At 45.7% G+C, this 21,833-nt stretch overlaps 1 protein-coding gene across 6 annotated transcripts in view; it reads left to right on the top strand.

The window, feature by feature from the left end:
• Window positions 1-21,833, top strand: part of FBXO34 (F-box protein 34) — a 41,811-nt gene that overhangs the window by 9,061 nt on the left and 10,917 nt on the right. For 2 of the 6 annotated variants that reach the window (XM_082059370.1, XM_082059365.1), the window contains exons 2-3: window positions 4,870-4,948; window positions 17,454-17,703. In XM_082059370.1, the coding sequence (XP_081915496.1) occupies window positions 17,627-17,703 (77 nt within the window). In that variant the 5' untranslated portion in view covers window positions 4,870-4,948; window positions 17,454-17,626. Of the gene's footprint in view, window positions 1-4,869; window positions 4,949-15,054; window positions 15,146-17,453; window positions 17,704-21,833 lie in introns of those variants that run through there. The other 4 variants (XM_082059366.1, XM_082059369.1, XM_082059368.1 and 1 more) reach the window with 4 other exon arrangements.

The raw sequence follows: 21,833 nt of genomic DNA, 5'->3' as shown, positions 1-21,833 counted from the left end.
AACCCTCCCTGTGTTACTTGGTCACAGTGCTGCAGCAAGGCAATATTGTTCAGCAGGTGTCTCTCCAGGCAGAACAAAGATGGTTAAGGACTAAGGAGTCTGTCCATCTGCTTTTTATCCAAAGAAACCTGGAGATTAAAAAAAATAAAGCCCATGTAGAAGTCGGTGATTACAGATGCCGACACTTTACTGGGGTATACGTGAGGCAGAGACTGTTGGGTGAAGTCTTTAATTAGACCAACTGGTATCGCTGGGGAGGATGATTGAGCTTTAGAGCATGAATAAATGTCAGCATATTTTATCAGAACTGCAGTTTGGTAGTGGGGATTTACTGTGAGTTGACATTTGGCTTTGGGGTGTCTGGGGCTTTTCTGCGTCTTCCATATATTAGCGGCAGTTATGGAAGAAGCTGCATATACCACTTTACAGACATACAGCGCAGCTCTTTAAGGGCAGGTACGGTGCAAACTGCTTGGGTAAAATGAGTCAGTAAAGCTAGACGGAGTGCCAGCAAGCGATACCTGTGTCCGAGTTTAATATATTCACAGTGGTCATGCCCAGGGGATCAGTGAGAGATGCTTTAACTTCAAGCCAGCAGGAACAGCAATGCTTTTAGTTTTATGTTTTTCCTTTTCTCTGCAAAGTGGTGTGCTTTTACTGGAACAGCTAAATGCAGGCATATTAAGCTTAATATATGCATGTGTGTGGGTACTTGAGAAAACATCCCATTAGATAAACCAGTAACTTTCTGCTGGGGAGATGCTGAGAATATCACCTGGCCAAGCCAGGCTTGTTAGCAGCTTGTAAGCAACAGCTTTGCTTTGCAGGTATTTTAAGTGCTGAGAGTAGCAGAGCTAAAGGGAGAGGTGATAACGTCTGTGCTGTTTCTTATTTTTTTCTCCTTTTTAGGGGAGGAGACAGGACTAATTGTGTACCTTCCAATTCCAGTTACTTCGTTACTGAATAATCTGGAGCAGCCCTGCAGTCTGCTCTGATAGCAGATAAGTGGTGTGGCTCACAGCACTTCAATCTAAACAAAACTTAAGTGCTTTTTTCCTTCTTCCCTGGAGTGAAACTGTAATTTCGTTATGTGGTAGCCAGGACAGAGTTGTTTCTGCAGCTGTCGTGATGCTTCTCTGGACTTCGTGCATGTTAGAGGTGCAAAAATGTTCTAAAATACCCCATTCCCATACCTGGCAGCTTCAGTTGAAGGCTCTCCGAGTAGTTTGCTGGGTGAAGATCTGTTTAGCTTTGATGTAACATGTCTCAGAGGGTTTAGATATAAACCAATGAAGCTTTAGATAATATTTCCTTTCCATAGAGATATATGTGAATTAGTTTCCCTGAACAGTCAAGTCAAACAGCCTGAGCTGCTACCAAGTCTGCGAACACGAGTCCCTGCGGTCAGAGTGGTCATGTTGACGAGGCTGTAGTGGAATTCCATATTTTCACTTCCCCAGGGTAGAAATGGCATTATATGCAACCCATACGGTGCAAAAGAGAATTATTGGGCTGAGCTTTAGAGAAGGTTTTTGTCTGTCCTTGAAACGGAGTAAAAGTGCATTTGTGCATCAGGCTGAATGCTGATAAAATACCTTTTTGGAACGGATGTTGATCCCAATGATCACTTTGAGATATTGACATAAGGCTGCGAGAGCACTGCAGAGGAGTGCCTGGGTTTTGCATAGTATAATACTGGGCAAAACAAAAACTCTTGTCGGCCTAACTTCTTCTGGCCTGCCACAGAACCGCTAAATCTGATCTGTTCCTAAAAAGATGGCTGGCTCTGCAATCTGAGCCACATACAACACTTTGCTTTTGACTTGAATGGAAAAGCAGTTTGTTTTCGCATTAAATCGAACCCAAGTGTCGCTGCCCCAGTGGGGATCTGCTCTTGCAGGCTCTGCTTGGACTCCAGGCTGAGTCCTCTTGGCTCTCGCTGCTTCTTGCTGTAAGCCCGGTAATTCAAATCAGAGTGATGGGAGGATGGTAACACACCAAGATGGGTATCTGTTGACAGGTAAAAACATATTGGGAAAAAAAAAAATGTAATATACTGTTTTAATGTTGAAAGTTTTTGAAAGTTTGGGGTTGCTTGTGTTGGTTTTAACTGGGCCAATGGGGTTGATCACGTAGAGCGGCTCAGTGTGGATCCAATTGCAGTATTAAGCCCTTGGAATAACTTAAGGTAAAGTGGTGGTGGATTTCAAAGAATTTAAGAGTATGAGGCCCCGTAGTTGGGTTTTGCATTTATAGGGTGGCTTTCAAAGGGAAAGACACAAACATGCAGACTTTTCATCAGGGCCTGTTGTGACAGGACAAGGGGTGATGGTTTCGAACTGAAAGAGGGAAGATTGAGGCTGGATGTGAGGAAGACAGGAGGTTGAGCTGGGTGGTGAGGAAGGGTCTGGAAACCACAGGTTCCTCCACCTGTGTGGGTAGGGAGGGTGAACACCATTGCTTGGAGCAAGAGCTTGGCATCTTTTTGTGCTGCGGTGGCTGGTAAATTGGTGTCACTTGCTCATCTCAAACCCACAGTCCTGGATTCTGCTTTGTTGGTTGTTGAACCATTGTGTGCAGTTGTGTTCCCTTTCTACAGTAAGAAAGCTCATCCCACATCTCAAAATAGTCTGTTTGCCTTCCTAGCACTGCGCTTGGTATTTTGGAATTGCTGTTGGGTCTGTGCAGGTTGACAAGGCTCTTGTGGCCATTTGGGATGGTGAAGTTGCCTTCCCCACGCTGCATTTCACAGAATCACGGAATGGTTGGGGTTGAAGGGACCTCTGGAGATCATCCAGTCCAGCCCCCCTGCTCACGCAGGGTCACAGAGCAGATCACACAGGTGGGTCCAGGGGGTTTGAATGTCTCAGAGAAGGAGACTCCACACCGCTCTGGGCAGCCTGGGCCAGGCTCTGGCACCTCCCAGCAAATAAGTTTCTCCTCATGTTCAGATGGAACCTCCCATGCTTCTCCTCTTGAGGTTTGTTAACCAAACCTCCACAACAGCCACCCAGCCTTGGCTCTTTGGCCTTTATTTACCTCTTAACAGTTGAAAATGTGCCTTAGTACCGCTCCCTATCTTGTGTTTGGTTTTGGGCTTTCATTGTCTCTCTGGAGCAACATACAGTTGCTTGAATTGTCACACGACTGGGAGGGTAGATGATGAGTGTCCTCAGGTCTTTGCTTCGGTGCGTTCATGAGCTGGGAGGGGTGCACTGGGGCTACTCTTGTGCTTCAATATCCAGCACTTAGTTACGGTCCATCTTGACTGTAGAAAATGAGTTGAAGGCAAATTATCTGGTGGTGGAGACTTTCTGGGGAAGGAGTTTAATGAGTATCTGAAGCGCTGCAATACTGTCAATTTTGTGCGGTGTCATGTAGCTGTGAGCAAGTTTTCCTTATTGCAGAAGCTGGATTGATTCCTCAGGGCTGGATAGCATCTGATCTTTATGTGAGGGAGGGGAAAAAGCTGTCTGACTTTAATCTGAATTTACTAGGTAGTTAATAAGAAGGACCTCTGCCCAGAGGAACTTGTTCAGCCCATGTTATGTTGCAGGGGCTCCATGGAGATGAATCCTGCTGCCTTCATTTTGTTCTGAAATCCATTTGGCTTTGAGTTGCCTCCAGGATCTCAGCCCCTGTGATACTTCAGGCTTGCAGCTGGGTCTAACCTGCTGGGTGTTTAAGGGCTGAGGTTGGGGCAAAACCTGGATGCTTTGGTGGCTGAGAGGTGACATTGGCATGTGGAACTTGTCATTCAGGTGTCCTGCTGAGAGCAGCACGCCCCCTTGCCTGTCTCTTCTTCCCTTTATCATTTGCAGTTTGTATTTAAAAACAGAGGGGTTTAGGCTTTGTTTTCTCCACAGTTGTGGTCCAGAGGAGTGATCGGCTGTCGTGATGTTTGGCATTGAAGGTGCCTTGGTGGCCGATTGCGAAAGCCGCTATTGCTACAGGGAGTACAGGAAGGTATTTGCACCAGTCATCTAGAAACTGGTCTCATTCAGGTCTGAATCAAGCTCAGGCTCAAACAGGTCGTGGAATTTATTTATACAACAGCACTGGGGTGTGTGGCATTGCAGAGCCAAATAAACACTGGTTCCCAGCCCCGAGGCTGGTGTTGGGTGTTGGATAATGTGGCACGGGGTAATTGTGGCCGGGGACATGGGTGGAGGGGTTAGGAGAGGGTGAGGGCTACATCCGTGTGGAGAACATTAAATGTTCCTTGTTGTGCTTGCAGCTCGTTAATGGCCCTGTTAAGAAACGATGGGTGCGTCTGAGGTTATAGGAAGGATGGAGGTCAGCTTGGCAGAAGGAAGCGCTGAGTGAGTTATAGGAGACATGGGGATTAATAAGACAAAGCGGAAGGAGGTGGATTGAAACTGGTCAAGTGTGTGGGGAGTGGCTGGTTTACACGGGGGCTGGACACGCAAAAGCGACGGCACTCAAGGGTCTTGAGAATCTGGGTATTAGAGAAGTGACTGGGAAGTCCACACCAGGACCCCAAAACACGTGTGCCTGATGAGAATGGAGGAACAGGTGAAGGAAGGGGTCTGGCGTGGCTACTGAGAGCCTTTTGGTCTCTGCTCTTTGCTGTCCCTGCAGCCTGGGCTTCTGTGATGCCAAAGCATCTTCTGCTTGGCCACCTCATGGGACTTCTGCTGCCGTACTTGCTGAACTATTTTTGGGGTGTACTTGGACATGTGGCACTGAAAACCTCCTTGAATTGGTGGTGCTCCACATGTCAGCAATGCATTGACTGTCATTCCCACGTGCCTTTTGCACTGGGCAAACCGGATCATTTTAATTTTAAGAGCTGTAACACCGTTAACGTGTAACTAATTTCCTTTTTCCTTCCCTTTTGCTCTTCAGAAATGCCATTTTCGTGAGTGTGCAAGAGACCTACAGAACTGTAATGTCTAACCCTGCATGGAGTAACAACTCTCTGAAGGTACCACCCTTTTTTAACTACACGGCTTCGTTATAGGCTGGGTTAATGATGAACTGATCTTTGCTTCAAAGCTTGAAGAACCGTCTCTTACATAATGCTGTTCCTTCCAAAAGTGTGACAGCGCTGTGACGTTTGGGTCTCTGATTTCCAGAAAAAACATCATGCAGCCCAGCATTTGATCTGGGGTGCCAAGGGGCCATCCCTGTTTCTCTGGGAATCATCTCTTGCGGGTCTGGTGTTGCCTTAGGAACAGATGGTGGTTTCTATTCAGGGAGCTGAGCTAAGCGTTCTTCATACTTGGTGGCCATCCTTGGAAACATATTGCCCTTCTTTTTAGTGATGCAGTGATTGCCTGTCTGTCTTTCTTGACGAGAGGCTTCTAGCTGTATTTATGAAGAATATCATGATGAAGTGCAATTGCACTTTAGCGTTTAGGTCGAAATGTCGTGGTTGTTTGTGCTGCATTAACCAGCTCTCAGGCGTTGGCTTGTTCTGCTGTCTGATCCCGCAGTGATGCCATAATACTGAATTTTGGACTGCCGTGTACGTTACCACGGCAACAGACTGATGTCACGGGCTCAAGGACATGACTTCAGCGTATGATCATGCAGAGGCACGATCAGGTTTGTGAAGGAGAAAGCTGACTAATGCGCATCTCAAAAGCAAACAAGGGGAATGCAGGGTTACAGCTGACCAAGCAAGGTGCTTCGGTATGAAAATTCCCCTCTCTGAGGGGCTGCTCATGTCTTTAGGACAGGAACAGTCGACGTGATGAGCTTCTCTTTAATGTGGATAAGCAGAAATCTTGCAGGTATCCTGTATCTTTTAAACAGGTGGTGTTCTGGGGTGGGGACACTTGCTCTCTGGTTTCAGAGCTTTGGAAGGGCGCTTTTCTGGTTTAATTTTAAAGAACTTCTCGGTGGTCTTATAAGCATGCTGAGAACACTTTGACTCACTTAATGGTGTTCAAACAGTTTAATTGGTTTTCCAAAGCTTTTATTTTATCCATAGCATTGGAAGGTGAAAGGGGAGCTCTGCATCTGCATTATGGTCACATTTTCCTATATCCTATTAGCAGATTCCAAGATTGTTTAATGTGATCTCCACCCATTTCATTTGGCTGCAACCTTTGCTCCCATGAAAACAAGGCTGATTGTTCTGAATTGCTGTGTGTATGTGCTTTGGCACGGCATGAAGGTACCTATAATAACACAACCATTGTCTGGAAAAAAAAGCAGTTTGCAGTAATAACTACAAATAAAAGGGTGCAGTACTGGGGCAAGACAGATAATGGTCATTTTCCCACCCATTATGTCCAGCAGATTCTCAACACGATCACCCCTCGGTGTGACAGGGATGTGGGCTTTAATGTAGGATGTGAATATTGGGAATAAGGGACTGAAATATTTGCATGTTGTTCCAAGTTTCTCTTTCCTGGACACGGTTCCATTGCTCATATCTACGGATGGGGAGACTGAATGACTTTTGCACAATGCGGTATTTTATTTGCATGCTGTGAGCAGTTTAACAAGTGTGTGTGCTAAATGAAGCATTCCCACTTTCAGTTAGCAGCTGACGCACCCTTAAAATTCAAAGAAAAAGAAGCGCATTTAGGTTGAACAGTGGGGTTTTGAGGGGTGACATTGTGCTGGGTGTTTGAGCGGATGGTCGGTCCTGCCAAGCCTGAATGTTAACTTGAAATGCAGTGGGATTCAGCAAAAGAAAGAGTCAAAAAACCCCCAACCAAACTAACTCCTTTGTGCTGAAGTAATTTTTGCTCATCTCTGCACGTTGTGGAATAAAAACGCGAGATTGGGAAGTAATTGTTTTAAATGTTCGGTGTCGGAAGAATCGAGGATATTTAGCAGAAACTGGCATTTCTTACAGGAGTTGGGTTGCCTCCCAGGACAGGAAGCTGTAGAGTGTTAAAAAAAGAGGCATGGAAGGAGTTTTAACAACCCCCTCTCTAAATCAGGATGCTTGAATTTGTTGCTTGGCCTTGAGCTGAAAGGGCTGGAAGCTCCGCAAAATTCCGCGATTCACGCTGCTCGGCAGCAAACAAGACGATAATGGGGACGGACTCTGAAGAAGGCTGAAAAAGAGAGGCTTTGTGATACAGCGAAGGGGAAGGAAGTCTGGAGAAGTTAGAAAAGGAACAGATGTTTTCGGAGGTGGGGAAAAACTTAACTATCCGTGTAGTTTGCTCTTGCAGCGGAGCCAGCAGAAGGAACTTGATAGCAAACAAAAGTAGGCACACCCAGCGCAGAGCACAGGGATCCTGGAAAGCTGCTCTCTGGTGCCGCGATGCTTTTCTGGTAGACAAATAACGTTGTATGTGCACAGAAGCAAATGATAAAAGCACTTGTGAGTTTGTGCAAGGGTCCGTCTAAAAGAGGTTGGAGCTGTTTGATGCTTCTTGTTAACGACAATAAAAAACCCCACAAAACATAATGGATGTATAAAGCGATAGGCAAAGCAGGAAGCCGAGAGGGATGTCGTTCCCTGAGAAGGAAATAATGACAGAAGATGCATTAAAAGAGAGGGCGAGGTTGCTTGTAGGGTGTGTTTATGGGCTGTGATGACTGGAAGTGCGATAAACCAGATTGCTGATCCCGTGTATCAAAGTACAAGTGGCAGTGATTTTTCAAGTTGTTGAAACTTGCATCCAAAATATATATATATATATATATATATATATATATATATATATATTTTGCTCTTACTAATAGATTAATCCACTGTAATTGACTGTGAATTAAACCTGGGGGAATTTTCCCATCTGTGTGTGCTGCACAGCCTCTTTGCTGTCTACTTGGCAACTGCACCTTCAGATAATTAAAAGTTGGTTTTTAAATCCGCTCTTCTTTCAACTGTTATTTTTTTGCATCTCTGTGAGCCGTAGGTCAGTCTTCTGGCTGAAGTGTAGAAACCAAGATAACGTGGGTTTAGGAAAGGAAAACTGCAGATGAATCTTTAAAACGGCAAAAACTACAAAACTGGGTGGATGTGTGAGGCTTTTAACATGCACATCACTGTTGCACTTTCCCAGTCCAGCGTGGAAAACCTTTAAATTCACTTTGACTTTCTGAAATCTCATGCTGCTTGCCCCCCTTAAAATCAATAACCAAACCTCCGTGGCTGCTTTTGCTTAGGAAGCGGTTGTAATTACCCCGAAATTACAGGAGTTGTTCAGCTCGGGGATCCTCTGGTTTCAGCACATAGTTTCATCGCTCTGTAGTGTTTTGAGAGGCCGAAGGGTGGGATGCAGCTACAATGAGTTTCCAGATTCCTAACAGCATGAGGGACTGTTTTTAATAGTGATGATAAAAACAGCTATTCCCAGTTGGAGGTTAGTCAGTGATACAATTATCAGAGCTATGAAATAGTGCAGGGATGGCTCAGAATGGAAAAACTTAAGGCCTGAAACTGATTTTCTTGAGGGAGCCGTTTGAAACTGTTTCCTGCGAGCTCGTGGAGAATTAGGAAGAGATGGTAAATGGTGAGAACTCGGGGGCTTGGCGATTACTTTGGTAATTTAGTTTTCAAGCTAGTGAACTTCACTGGCTTTGGGGAGGGGGGTTAGGTAGCAATTTGGTGACGAAACCCCGTGTGGAGCTGGCGTGTTGCATTTGTCACATTATGGTCTTCAGCACAGTAAAGTAACAATCCCCAGCTCAAAATCTGGTTTACTTAAACCCTCCTTTTTAAAACATCCTTATTTTCTGCTTGGTTTCTTGGTGATTTGGTGGTCCTTATTCATATTCTTGATGTTTTGTCCAAGAGGAGGAAGCCCTAAAAAGAGACTATTAATTGCACTGGGGGGAGCAGTGGGAAATACTGAGTTAGACAGCAATACCTATATTTTCCCTTTTGTGTTTTGCTTATAAAGCTGGTTTTGCATTAATAACTCTAAAAGTAGCGTGAAACAAACCCGAGTCTGATGTTTTCAGATTAACTATTAGGAAAGTTCATACTTCTAAAATGATCATTAATCTGGAAAGAATTGCACCAGAATTATTTCTGGTGTCCTGTCGTGGGTCTGTGCTACCGAATTTTGAAAATGAAAGATGGAAAGATTTGCAGCAAAAGTTCTCGCAGTTAAAAAAGCATTAGAGCATGCAGAAGCCGTCCCTTTCTGAAATGTAGGTTCTATTTTGGGGGCTTTTTTCTTGAAAGAATGAATTATAGCAGAATTCGTGCTATGCTCGGAGTTTCTGCAAATGTAATGGTGTTAGTTGCTGGGCATATCAACTACGAAGCTCTGAAAATATAAGACTATTTTTTACTTCAAGTAACTCGTGAGTTATTAAGAGAAAAAAGAAATCTCTAAAAATGTAGCCAAAAAAAGATTGAAGATCCATAGAGTTGGCGGGTTTCAAAATTAGCTTAGATTTCAAACAGTCTTTTGAAACAATAATGCAAAAATATAATGTATGTAATGCTGGTTTCTACCTACCAAAAATCCAAGCTAGTTCAGCAGAAGACGTTCTGTGTATGATGTTCTTGTAAGAATTGGTATAAAACCCCAGCAGATATTTTGGCTGGACGAGACTTTTAGTGTTTACTCTTGGTGTCCTCTGTCTTCCCCTTGGGCAATGAATCCACAGCGTGTCCCTGGTCACCGGTGCTGTCGGATGTTCCGCTTCGAGTCTCATCTGCATCCCTGTGTTACTGCTACTGTCCCTGGTTTGGATTTCGTTATTTTGCTGGCTTTGACGCCATGCTGTCCCATTTCCTCGCCACGCACATGTGTAGAATCATAGAATCACAGTATGGTTTGGGTTGAAGGGACCTTAAAGCTCATGGAGCTGACATGGATGCCCAAGCTCAAATTTACATGGGAATGGTCAGATTTCAGTCAAATAACCGCTCCATCTGGTGTTAACCAGGGTACAGGGTATGGACAGGAGCTTGGTGGAGCTTTGAGAAGGGCTGGAGTGAATTTGGTGGGAAAACGAGCCGAGGGCCATGGGAACGAGGTCCTGCTGCTTGGCCAGCTCTGGTTGCTGGTGCCTAGAGGTGGTATGAGGAGGTTTTGGTGTGTAAAGAGACACAGGAGCCTCCCCACCGGATTCCAGCTGTGTCGGCTTTGTTGCTTTTAGGTTAAACGTCAGATCTGTGCAAAGTTCTTAGAGCTTGTGATCATCAAACAGAGGGGAAGCTGAGCACCCAAGGTTTCACAAGGCAAGTGACGTCTGTGGTGGCTCCTGCAGCCTCTTACTGCAGGTGGAAAGGCCAAAATGCAGTTGAGCAGGACTTGGAGAATCTCATATAATAGAATGATAGAATTACAGACTGGTTTGTGTTGGAAAGGACCTTCCCAGCTGATCCAGTGCTCACCATGAGCAGGGACATCTTGACCAGCTCAGGTTGCTCAGAGCCCGTCCAGCCTGGCCTGGGATGTCTCCAGGGATGGTTCAGCCACCACCTCTCTGGCCAACCTGGGCCAGGCTCTCACCACCCTCAGGGCCAACAATTCCTCATGTCCATGACTTCACCCTGCAGACCTGGAGCAGTTGGAGAGATGGCGGCACAGTGTACAGCATTAAGCAAAAAAATATGCTGCCGGATTGAAATGATGGCGCCTCATCCTGCTTGTATCGAGCAAATATCTCCGGCACCCTGACAAATTAATCTTCTAATGAAGAGTGACGATCAGCAGCCTTTGATGTGCAGTCTAATTCAAAATGTTTGATTTTTGTGTGTGGTGTCGGTTAATAGCAGTCAGAATAACTTTAATCTCTTTGGGTTTTGTGACAAGGTGTGTGGTGAATTGTCCTTCTCCACCAGCCAAATGCCCACCCAGCCACTCGCTCGCTCCCTCTCCTCAGTGACACAGGGTGACAATGGGCTTAGAAGGATTCGGAGTCAAGATAAAGTCAGGGCAAAACAGAAACATTAATTTACTACCAGCTAAACTAGATTTAGGCAGTGAGAGACAAAAAAATAGATGTTAAACCAACACTTTTTCTCTCCCTTTTGGCTGCAGGGGAACACCTGCCCTGGCTCAAAGCATTTCTAGCCTTTTGCTCTGGGATCTTGGCAGGTTTTTCCACCTACTGTCTGTGTTTTTTGGGGTTTTTTGGTCCTTTCTTAAGAAATACATTTCCCCAGGAGTGCCAGACACTTGTGTGGAGGATTTTGCTGTGGCCTGTGCTGGGTCATGGTGGAGCCAACTGGAAAGGACCTGGGACCACTGTGACCTTCTCCCACAGTGGCCACACTAGACCTGACACTTAATTAGTGATTTTAATTGTTATTATTTATTTCATTTTTTTGTCTTAGACTGTAGACTGTCCTTTGGGAACCTTTTTTTTTTGGTTAATATTATTTTATAAGACACCACTGGCAAGACCAGTGAATCCGAAGCTTGTTGAGAGGCTGTGGGCGGTGGTGTGTCTTGTTTCTTTGTGGGTGGGTTGTTTTTAGCTGCTCTTAATGAATCTGTTCTCTTGGAAGTTTTCTCTCCTCAGCAGATGTAATGATGCACTTTGTTGTAAAATGTTCCGTGAAAAATAGTTGGAGCTTCCTTCTGCATTAAATCCATCCTGAAGTTGGGTACACTTGGTATAACTCTTCCTAACTTTGCAGAGCACAATTTTTGGTAAACTGCTGACATAGAAATTTGAGAGTTCAGCATTTTTACATTATCCTTACAAGGCAAAAGATGGTCTTCTGTGAAAACCTGACATTGGGGCATCAGCAGTATCCTTGTTTAAACCAAAAATTTGGAAGGATTTAAGAATTTGCAGACCCTTAGGACAAATTGGAACTTGTAGAGATGCCTGGTGAAAATTGTAACCTCTCAGCTCTGCCATGGATGGGTGGAATGAATCCATGTGGACAAAACTATGTCATTCTGCTTTGAGTCTTGTTTCTCTGTGTGTTTGGTTTCGTTGTTTGTGCCTGGGTTTTGTTGGGAAAGTATCCACAGTGCTATAGGACAGAGAAATCTATAAAGAGAAATCTATAACATATAGATCAGTTAAAGCTGTATATAATTCAGTGAACGTTCAAAGCTGATAAATTTGGTGTTTAACACTGGGTCATCTGCTGTGGTGTTTTCCTCATTAGCGATGTTCTGAAGAAGGACCTGTATGTATTTATATACTGGATATTTAGAAGTCGGCTTTAGGTTTGCTCTTGTACTTAAGAAACTATTTATAAATATTTTACAGAAGGATGTACAGAAACAGTTGCTACTGTGCATTGTGTGCCATGGTGCAGGGAAACTTCTTGCCTATATAGTGTCAATTATGAGCTTTTTGGGTTCCTGTTGACATTTTGCTTTGCCAGAATATGCCCATAAAATAGCCAGTCCCATGCCGGCATACACAGATATACAGTTGTAATCAGAGGAGTATCATAAATGAATTTATTTTCACTGTGTTGCAAGAGCTGCCACAAAACAGGCCAGTTTAATTTTAAGCATTGGAGTGGATCGTTATGCTGGGCTGTTGGATCACTAACAAACTATTACGGGCTAACTAGTGAGTAATTAGTGTCAGGCAGGCCGTGTGATGGTCAATTTATTAGCTGTCCTAGCAAAAATGAATCTGCCAAAGTGAGTCAAGTGGACCTTTCCAGCCAGGACCCCAAACTTCCACAGGCAAAACAGGGTGATGAAATTATTGTTGACAACCCTGACGTGCCACGTCAGTGCCGTTATAATGATCAGCATCTTCTTTAGCAAACTAACATTGCGTTCTTGAAAAAGACACGATTCTTCTTGCTGGTTTTAACTGGCTTTCTCTAAAGTGGGACAGGCTGGGTCTCTGTTGCCGTTCAGGCTGATTTCTTTCATGTAGGCTGATTTCTGTCTCTGGTGTTCGTCCTAAAATTCCCATTTAACGTCACTTCTGCATCTTGCAGTTGCTCTTTGCGTGAACAGGAGCCATCTGAAGAGACCTCAGCCCCACAAAACGAGGGCACGATGTCTCCAGAGCTCCGGGAGCGCTCCTCGACTATTTTTGGAACCAGCTCTATTGCTTCTATAATAGGAAGGCTTCTGGAAGCTTTCTCCTTCCCCTTGCCCCAGGAAAGTCGCCTTTCAGCTGAGCTTTTCGTTCATTCAGCATCTTCACAGCAAAAGAAATCTGGTTTTATACACTAAATAACCCAGACATAGCTCTGTGTTGTGCCCTTGGGTGCACAGTGTTACCGTGAGTATCTTTACTCACACCCCGAGGACACAGCTACTGTGTCTCTGCTCGGGGGTGTTTGGCTCCCCCCTATTTATCATTCGGGACACACCATAGATTATGTGGTGACAAGAAGTGCCAAAGTAGGTGGCAGCTTTCTAGAAAGCAGAGTAACGTGTGATCTGGGTGCTGCAGCAGCATTGGCGAGCGAGGGATTTGCTGGTTTTGTTTTCCTCTTGGATCAAACAGAGAACAAATCTAATGAGCCAGTTCTTAACTTCTTCCCAGTTGAGCAACAGATGATGTCCTTACCCAAATTGTGCAAGACAGCTGCAACCTTTCAGGAATAGTTAAACAAGGGAAACACTTGTGAGATTATTGTTTTCCAATATGGAAATACAGGGCTAACAAGGTGGGGCAGAGCTTTTTCCCTTTTGAGATTTTTCTTTCAAGGGGAGAGCAGACAACCAACCACACCTGGGAGAGAGAAACTGTGACGGCTGCAAATTTGAAACCTTTCGTTCTTTATTGACGTGATGTTGGAAGGAAGACACGTCCTCCCTGTAGTGCTTCATTAGAATAAGCATTTCATATGCTTATTGGTACAGCAAGTAGGGCAGTTTGGTGACAGTGAGGAGTCAAACGTTGCCTTGGAGCTCTGTCAGCTTGTTTCCCTGCTTCTGAAACACTCTGTATTTATAAGTTGGGGAATGACCTATTAGAGAGCAGTGTAGGGGAAATGGATCTGGGGGTCCTGGGGACAGCAGGGTGACCATGAGCCAGCACTGGGCCCTTGTGGCCAGGAAGCCAATGGTACCTGGGGTGGGTTAGAAGGGGGTGGTCAGTAGGTCAGAGAGGTTCTCCTGCCCCTCTGCTCTGCCCTGGGGAGACCACACCTGGAATATTGTGTCCAGTTGTGGCCCCTCAGTTCCAGCAGGACAGGGAACTGCTGGAGAGAGTCCAGCGCAGCCACCAAGATGCTGCAGGGAGTGGAGCATCTCCCGTGTGAGGAAAGGCTGAGGGAGCTGGGGCTCTGGAGCTGGACAAGAGGAGACTGAGGGGTGACTCATTCATGGGGATCAATATGGAAAGGGGGAGTGTCAGGAGGATGGAGCCAGGCTCTTCTCAGTGACAACCAATGATAGGACAAGGGGTAATGGGTACAAACTGGAACACAGGAGGTTCCACTTAAATTTGAGAAGAAACTTCTTCTCAGTAAGGGTATCAGAACACTGGCCCAGGCTGCCCAGGGGGGTTGTGGAGTCTCCTTCTCTGCAGACATTCCAACCCGCCTGGACACCTTCCTGTGTAACCTCATCTGGGTGTTCCTGCTCCATGGGGGGATTGCACTGGATGAGCTTTCCAGGTCCCTTCCAACCCCTGACATTCTGGGATTCTTTGTCCGGCTGATCCCATGCGACGGCCCCGCTAAGCGTCCCAAAGCCACCTGTGCCTGGAGCTGTGGTGGCCAGACGTGGTTCTACCAGCAGTGTGGTTGCTGCTCAGAACCAGTCCCGAGGCCACGGCCTCCTTCCTAGAAAGCAGATTTTCTGAAAAGATGTGCCCATCCTTTGTGCTCGTTTGTAGCAGTTGCTACTGGTTTAAAACACTTGCTCTTGCAGCAAAGCTTTAGCTATCAGAATATCTGAAGCGTATTGCTGCACAGCTGAAGAGACCTTGACCCCCCTCATCCACCCCAGCTGAGTTAAAACGTTTGTTTTCCTAACCCGCCTCAGCGTTCAAAACTTGATGGTAAGAGGGGGAGTTCTGTGGGACCATCCAGCGACCTGTCCGTTGCTGGGAAGACGTGATACTGCTGCCAAAATCAGAGCCCTTCCCACATCTTATGCATAAAGGCGTGTGTTGGGGGTGGTTTCAGGAAGGGAGAGCAACACGATTAGGTTTTTAACTTCCTCTTCTGTTTTGTTTCCTCTGTGTATCTGCATTTCAGTTTTGGGGCTGTGTCCAGCTCCGTGCAGAACTAACAAATCAGCTGAAGCACCTACTGATAAGGATCAGCCTTGGTAAAGAAACACACTGTGGTAGTTAAAAGGCAGTAAGTATCTTTCTGCTAGCTCAGATGCTGATTTTTTTTCTTCTTTCCTTTTTTTTGTTTAATTCACAAGCACAGCTTTTTACTACTTACACAGTGGGAATTTGTCTGTAGCTCGCTGGCGTTAATAGTCTATTTTAGCTCTTTTCTATAGCCCAGCAGCTCAAGGAGAAAAAAAAGCGAGCTTTGTGCAGATCTGCGCCATCTGAACTTCTCTGTGTCTATTTTGTCGGCTTTTACTTTCCTCTAGTAGGTGCTACTCCCTTCTTAAACTCATGACACCCCCCCATACGATTTCTGTGCTTGGATTGGGGCTGCCCCTGACCTGAACGCGTTCTCTTGATGGTTTTGTTTCTTAAGCTCTTTATGGCAAACAAGGTATCTTTGGGTTTGATTTGTTTTTTGCCTGGCTTTTTGTTGTTTCCTTCTCGATCGATCTGCAGGACTAGGACAAAATGTCTGGTGCTCCTAACTGGGAATACACGGAGTTTTAGCTGTTGAAAAAGTGGCTGGCGTTCTTGAAATGGTTTGGTTGCATTTATTTGGGTGTGGATATAATCGTGTTTCTGCGATACAGTTCCTGCTGAGTCTGAAATGCTGGTGTCAGTAAAGCCAGAAGGAGAAGCCAGACAAAAGCTTGGATAAAAGTCAGATACTCAGTGCCTCTTACTGATGGTTCATGGAAAAGTAATGATTTTGTGTTTAACTTTTGTTTTTTGTAGATCACTAAGCAAATGCTTTTTTTCTCTGAATTACTGCTTGTGAATATATATATTTTACAGCCCATAAGACAGCAGCAATGGCTGATTTTTGTGCCTAGGTTGCACTCTTGCAGGTGGATCCTTGTAGGCTCCAGACAGTCTAATGAAAATGGTGTTTAGTTACAAAGCTTTGATTTCTGCTGGTGTTATGGAGTTCCTGGAGTAGAGGATATACTGTCATCCTTCATCTTCTCCATCCAGCATGTTCCTTTGCCTTGTGTAGAGCTCAGCAGAGATCTCTCCATGAAGACCGGAACGTGTTTATATAATATTTTATACATTATTTTAGGCTCCCGCTTACTCAAGTGTAGGCGAATGATTAACCTCTCATTCACCATCACTTGAGGAACCGTGAAATTGCCATAGCGATGACATCAAGTTAGCTGGATCTAAACCAGTTTCTGTTTTCCCTGCCTGGAAAGTCATCCCTCATCACTTTCTCAGCAAGTGTGGCTACCAAGTTAGAGCCGGCTTTCCGGGCTGGGAGTGGTTGGTGGCAGCGCGGAGTTGTAAACCGCGTCGATCAAGTGCTGATTAACTATAGGTAGGTGCTCTTTTGTCTGGGGTTTTTTTCTCTGGCAGGTGTTGCAGAAGGATTGATGCGAGAGGCTCCGTTGTTGCCAGAGCTTGGCTGCTGGTGAGGACAGACCTGCTGCGCTCTGGAAATGCTGCTGTTGGAACAGGGCAGTGGTAGGAATGTCGAAAAGAAAAGAACAACCTGCTCTGCTAAATCACAGATCCCCTGGGGTCGCAGCTCTGGAGTTAGCATCTTCAAATGACATTCTTTTATTACAGCATCATTGTGCGGGGTCCTCCCCAGAGGAAGCAAAACAATCTTTAAAACAATCCACTGGCAACTCAGGCTCGAGTATTTTGAGTTTTTCCAGGGCTCTTTTGCTGTGTCACTTTTTCCTTTCACGTTCCAACTCGAAGGTTGTTGTTCTTTCGCCCTCAAAGCACCAGTAATAGCGTCTGCTCCAAGGACAAGGCGTCAAAGGCAGCAACCTAGTGCGGACGGGAGATACTGCAGGACAGTTTTGTTTTGCTGAAATCTGCTGCCTTATCTGCGTGTGATGCAAAGACAGAGCAGTTTTCACAAGGCTTGGAGGCCGCGCGGCGGCATGTTTTTCGTCCTTTATGAAACCCTCTGCGCTATTTTGATTAGAACGCTAACGTAACCCCTGGCAGCGCCAAATCTTAACTGCGAGCAGCGGTTTCCCCCCGAAGCTTGATGCGGTGCTAACAAACAGAAAGATCTCGCGCGTCCTGTTTGCGCAGAGCTCGGAAGGCAGCGCGTTCCGCGGGAGGTGCCGAGGCAGTGCTGCAGTCGTATATAAGGTGAAGACGCATTGTATGTGCAGGCAGGCTGTTGCGGGGGGCGTTCATTTGTGTTTTAATGGTGTTGAGAAACTCCAGCTGCAATAATGGCGTGATCACGTTAAGTTCTTTCATTTTTATTTATATATGTATCTCGTATATTTCTATATAGCGCTCATATATATATATATATATATAACTCATATATATTTATTTTTTCTCTCTTGGGAAAGAGTCCTCATCCTGCTCATCAACCGCTGCTGTGCTCAATGGTGATTTTCTGATGTGGCTCCTGTTTGCTCAGTCTCCAGGCGGCAGAGACGCGGCGAAGCCGATGGGGAAGCCGTGCGCGTAGCGAGGATGGACTGGCTGTGACGGCTGTGCCTTAGCTGGAGAGGTGGTTACCATGAAGAGTTCCTACAGAGCTGGTCTCCACAGGGAACCGCTGAATTCCACGTCCTCCACCTTCCATCAAGTCAAACGGTATGAGCGGAACGGCCGGTTTGCCTGTAGTTAAGTGTTGAGCACCGATTTAGCCTCCTCCTCACTCAAATGTTTGGTCTGAATTCTTACTTAAGCTGTAACGGCTTAAGGGGAGAAATGTTCTTTGACATTTTAATTTGATAATGACAACTGCAGATTCGCTACAGCTGGTACTTACTTGGAGAAATCTTGGGGTTTTTTAGCAACAGCTGTTAATTTGGGAACATGACTTTCACTTTAAACTTAATTGGGGAATGGCTTGTCATAGGAGACTCTAAAACATGCAGTCAGCTTAAAGCAAGTGGAAGTGCTGGCAATCGTTGCGGTTTGTCTTACTCTGGAGTAAGTAATTAGATTAGTTTAAGCTCAGATTTTGCATTGCTCACTCCTGTGTCTCTTATTAAGCAGAAATGCACGATTGATTTCAAACCCTTGTGCTTATGTGACAATTAAGTGAACGCCTCTCACTGTGTCTCATTATAGGAACACCGTACAGAACAACTTGTCCTTATGCAAATGCAAGAACATGCCAGTTTGAGTTCAAGCTACTTGAAAATATATGTATTTTTTCTTCTTTTTCTGAAACCAAGACTCTTGAACTTCCTCAATGTGGAGGAAGAGAGCCAGCTTTCTGGTTTCCAAAAGCCGTGTGGGTTTAAAGCAAGCTTTCAGCTTTGTTCTTTGTGGTTGTGTAGACAGCATATACTTGCTCTTTTAGTCTCAAGGTAATTTAGTGCTGGAAGAGACTTCCTGGGTCACTCAGCTCCTTCCTTTCCCAAGCAGTATCTTTTGTAAACTTAGTCCAGCCTAAAAACAGTTACATCTTTTTTTTTCTGCTCCTGTAGATGAATCCATTACTGAAGATGACAGATCTGGCTGTGCGATTAGGAACCTCCTTTTGACTTCTAGACTGAATATTTGTGCCAGTCAATATACTTGTTAGGGCTTGTGTTCCTTTTTGTTCCTTCTGCATAAGCACCTCTTGTTTGCAGTTCTTTACCTCTTTTGCTGGGCCTCTTTACCTTCCCCTGTGGTTTTGCTGTGCTAAGTGACCCAAGTGTTCTCCAGTAGCTTCTTGAACAACAACTGCTGTCGTCGTCGTTCTCGGGGTGGATGAATCTCCTCTGAGTCAGGTCCGAAAGCATGTGCAGATCTGGCAGGAGGGGTTTTGCTGCTGCCTTGAATGCATCATGAGTCACCTCCCCTTCCCTCTGTTCCATGGCCGTGTCTTTGGTGGCCAATGCACCGTTCTTAGGTACCTCCAAAACGTCCTGCTGTTCAGCTTGCTGGTGCATCACCAGCTGGCTTTTTAAACTCTCCTGAGTTTCTGATACTCTATCCTTTGTGTCCCTGCTGTTTTGGAAACGCCTTCATTTCTGTGGTATTTGTGTTGAGGTCATTCCTGACAAAGTGAGGTGTTCCCAAGGCTGATTCTTGAGGCATGTCTCTGCTTTCCAGGCTTGTATTTTCTTATTCAGCATCACCTGGGGCTGTCTGCTGCTAAGCCAGCTCCTTTGTCTGTTTTCCCCTTCCTCTGCCAGTCTGTCTTAACCAGTAAATCTCCTTGTGCCTTCTCAAGTCCATGTCAGTAAGATGTCTCAAAAGGTCGCTTTTTTGAGAACCTTCATGTTAGTCTGCCCTATTGAACTATTCCCTTTTCCCCCTTTTTCTTGCTGTTTCCTGTGCTCGCAAAGCACCTTTATATGAAAGTCAGACTGACAGGCTGTTGTCTCTTCTCTTTCTCCCCTGCAGTGCCACCTCCAATGTGCCACATGTTTTATTAACTCGTTGCCTTAACGAGCTTTATAAATCCTGCGTCATGGCTCGCAGTTCATGAGCCTGTTTTGGATTCTAAAACCGAGACTAGCCAATCCTTGCAATCTTCATGAAACTTTTTAATCCTCCCCCTACGGGTGTTCTTGTTCAAATTAACCCCTGGGCTTCTGCCCTCATGATCACCTTTACAACCCCTCTTCAAACACGATGCACAATCCAGTCTGGTAGTTTGAGCTGTACCTAGAGCTCTCCTAATCTCTGCCCTGACCTTGCTTGCAGCCCTGTTTATCTCTCTGTCCTTTCTCACAAACTGAAGAGCCTTTTACTCTTTGTTTTTGAATATCTTTGCAGTGGCTTAACACCGGATGAGTTCTCATGTTTATTCCTAGACTTTTTGATCTTTAAGATACAAGTTTCCAAGCGATGTGACCCGATGACTTGGAACCTGTCTCTGCTTCTTGTATCCTTCATGAGCCAGTTCCTTTTGGTCTTGAGTTTCACAAAACCAACCTGACGACTTGCTTTCAGATCTACTGTTGCTTATTCTTTCTTTTGAACTCTGAATCTCTAACGATAGTGCAATCCAACGTTAATTTGTACAACCTTTCATGTGTTCTCATTATGCATGCACAAAAACTGAAGACTAAATAGTGTCACTTTGTGTTGGTTCGTTAACCGTTTGAAGAAATTTGTTGTGCTGTGATATTAAAAAAGGCCTTGGTCCCCTGGCAGGTAATAAATTAGAAAGCGAATGATAAATTGAGAAAGATAAAACATTTCCAGATGGAAACATGTCACCTATCCGTGCTGCTCTGGGCTGCTTTCAGCAGAAACCCTATAAAACCACCAGTTTGGGTTTTTTTAACCATCCTTCTGTGATTTCTTCTCATCTTAGCCCATTCCACCCCAGGCATGTGTGCTATCCCCTCATCTTTGAGCTACATGTTTCTGGAGCAGCTTATAACCCCAAATGCCAAATCTCTCACTTTATTTCGTAGTAGCTGTGGCTACTGTGCTTTATGCTGAAGGACGTAATGTGTGTGCATTTGCTTAAAAATGTTCAAAACTTATTACAGGTGGGAGCCCTCCAGCTGGATTAGTCTGTGCTTTGGGCTTGCATGTGTGGCCCGTCACCTGAAACCTCTGCTGGGTGAAGATGGTGGGTTTTACAGGATGGATTTGATAGCTGCTCCTGTGCGCAGCTGTATTTTGATGTCCTCTCCCCCAAAGTCAGGTTATTTGAACACCTGACGTGGGTGAACAAGCCGAGAGTGATCCAGTGTTAAGTTAGGTGTCTACTTTGCATTTAGCTCCTCAGCTCTTCTGGGCTTGTCCTGCTCCCCGCAGCCCGGCTGTTGGAGTGCAGAGCAACACGCCAGCACTCTGGTGCCTTCTGTTTGCCCTCCGGTCCTGTGATAATCCTCACTTGCCCCTCGATTGATGCAAAAGGTTGGGAGTTGTCCTCTGCCGGGAGGACAGGCTGAGAGAGTTGGGGTGTTCAGCTGGAGAACAGAAGCTCTGGGGGGACCTTATTGTGGCCTTTCTGTACTTAAAAGGGGCCTGTAAGATGGGGACAGACTTTTCAGCAGGGCCTGTTGTGATAGGACAAGGGGTGATGGTTTTAGACTAAAGGAGGGAGATTCAGGCTGGACATGAGGAAGGAACTGTTGGTGCTGAGGGTGGTGAGAGCCTGGCCCAGGTTGGGCAGAGAGGTGGTGGCTGAACCATCCCTGGAGACATCCCAGGCCAGGCTGGACGGGGCTCTGAGCAACCTGAGCTGCTGAAGATGTCCCTGCTCATGGCAGGGGGGGCACTGGGGGAGCTGGGAAGGTCCCTTCAACCCAAACCATTCTGTGTATCAGGAACAGTTGCTTTAATGTGAAGTTATTGCTGCAAGGGAGTGAGTTTTCTAGAAATCAGATGCCTGAAGTGGAACCCGCCCCTGGTCTGGAGCATCTCGCTTCCCAACCCGCCTTTCCCTGATCTGGACACTTGCCATGCACCAGAACAAGCTCCAGTGAGCGGCGTCGTCCATCCCAACTGCTCGGCCGGGACTTTCCCGCCCCGGCAGAATCCCTGGAATGCCTTTGAAGCAGCTCCCCGTCTGCGTCGCCTCGTCCCGGCAGCGCGAAGGGGATGGGAACGGTACTGGAGACTGAGCCCAAAGGACCCACCAGCGCCTTCCAGAAATAACAAGTGGTTGCCCATAGTTTAATTTGCATTTAGTACTCAGACCTTCGTAATTATCGGTGTTCTTTACAGAGGAGTTAAGCTCTGTGGACAGAGAACTGGGATGCCAGGGAAGAGGAATGCCTTGCCAGAGGTTATGCTTGGTGTGGGTTTTTATTGTTGTT

This window comes from Streptopelia decaocto, assembly GCF_964273445.1.
Source record: "Streptopelia decaocto genome assembly, chromosome: 7".
NCBI classification, from domain to species: domain Eukaryota; kingdom Metazoa; phylum Chordata; class Aves; order Columbiformes; family Columbidae; genus Streptopelia; species Streptopelia decaocto.
Note: the sequence above shows the minus strand (reverse complement) of the source record. Positions and strands in the feature narration are given on the sequence as shown.